At 46.7% G+C, this 1,414-nt stretch overlaps 1 protein-coding gene across 1 annotated transcript in view; it reads left to right on the top strand.

The window, feature by feature from the left end:
- abce1 (ATP-binding cassette, sub-family E (OABP), member 1) overlaps positions 1-1,414 on the top strand; it is a 19,866-nt gene that overhangs the window by 9,511 nt on the left and 8,941 nt on the right. The window contains exons 5-7 of the mRNA XM_015040911.1: positions 400-517; positions 1,028-1,165; positions 1,245-1,314. Of these exons, the coding sequence (XP_014896397.1) occupies positions 400-517; positions 1,028-1,165; positions 1,245-1,314 (326 nt within the window). The remainder of the gene's footprint in view (positions 1-399; positions 518-1,027; positions 1,166-1,244; positions 1,315-1,414) is intronic.

Below are 1,414 nucleotides of genomic sequence, written 5' to 3' on the forward strand. Positions count from 1 at the left end.
CTGCTGTTGCTAGCTGCTGTTGCTAGCTGCTGTTGCTAGCTGCTGTTGCTAGCTGCTGTTGCTAGCTGCTGTTGCTACCTGCTGTTGCTAACTGTGCTTTGTGGTAAAAGGTTTGACTTTATGCTGTTGGACAGTGGAGAAGCACAAAGTTTCTGCCAAAGGGCCACAAACAAACACCAGAAACATCACAGCTTTGGTTGATTGTAGCCCAGCAGGATCCGCCAACCGTCCGACACATTTACAGGTTTTTTGGTCTTTAATTCAGGGTGACTTTAAAAAGGCAATGAAACATTTTAACTTTGGCAGCCTGGTGAATCTCTGCTCTCTGTTCCCCAGTGATCCGTTTCCTTGCAGGTTGAGTCTGAGGACGATCTGAGTTGTTTCTGCTTGTTGCTGCAGGCTGCCTATTCCCAGACCCGGAGAGGTTCTGGGGCTGGTGGGGACCAACGGGATCGGGAAGTCCACGGCCCTGAAGATCCTGGCTGGGAAACAGAAACCCAACCTGGGGAAGTTTGATGTGAGTGCTGGAGTCGTTCTCAGGCTGCAGATGTTGGTTTCCACATCTGACTCTCTCCTCCTTTCCTTCGTCTCCTCTTTCACACTTTGAGCAACATTTTATGCCCAGTGTGACAAACATGTAGCAAAGTTACTTTATCTTTAATAAAGTAAGTTTATTTCCTCTGTTGGTGATATGTTGGGCAGCTTTAGCTACCATATTTCCCAGACTGAGTCACATAAATAAAAAAATGCCTCATGAAGAGGAAAAAAACATGCATGAAAAAAACTGTGACTTGTATTCCAGAAAATACGGTATTTGGTTTCAGTTTGTTTATGATAAGAATGAGGGCGGAGGAGCCTTTGTGTTTGCTAAAGATAAGGTTCATGTTTTCATATCTGGAAGTAAAAATATAACTTTAATATTTATGCTGTTGATCATCAGATGTTGGCTCTCTTACTGCTCTGTCCTCCATATATTTGCATTTTCTTCCAGTTTTGTGTAATTCTTCTGTTTTTCTGTGCGCCTCAGAATCCTCCAGACTGGCAGGAGATCCTGACCTACTTCAGAGGTTCTGAGCTGCAGAACTACTTCACCAAAATCCTGGAGGACGACCTGAGGGCCATCGTCAAGCCGCAGTACGTCGACCAGATCCCAAAAACCGTCAAGGTCGGTGAAACTTCAGCCGCTTCAGTCCAGGCTTCAGTTCACTTCTCCACCTGCTGTAATGACTCGTTTCCGCCTGCAGGGGTCAGTAGGGGCCATCCTGAGCAGGAAGGACGACACAGACACTCAGGACATCATCTGCGACCAACTAGGTAGAAACCTTCATCCCTTACTGGACTGCTAGCCTGTTAGCAGCTAGCCTGTTAGCAGCTAGCCTGTTAGCTGCTGGCCTGTTAGCTGCTGGCCTGTCAG

Source organism: Poecilia latipinna, unplaced genomic scaffold, assembly GCF_001443285.1.
Source record: "Poecilia latipinna isolate Pla-1442-1.1 unplaced genomic scaffold, P_latipinna-1.0 Scaffold533, whole genome shotgun sequence".
NCBI classification, from domain to species: Eukaryota; Metazoa; Chordata; class Actinopteri; order Cyprinodontiformes; family Poeciliidae; genus Poecilia; species Poecilia latipinna.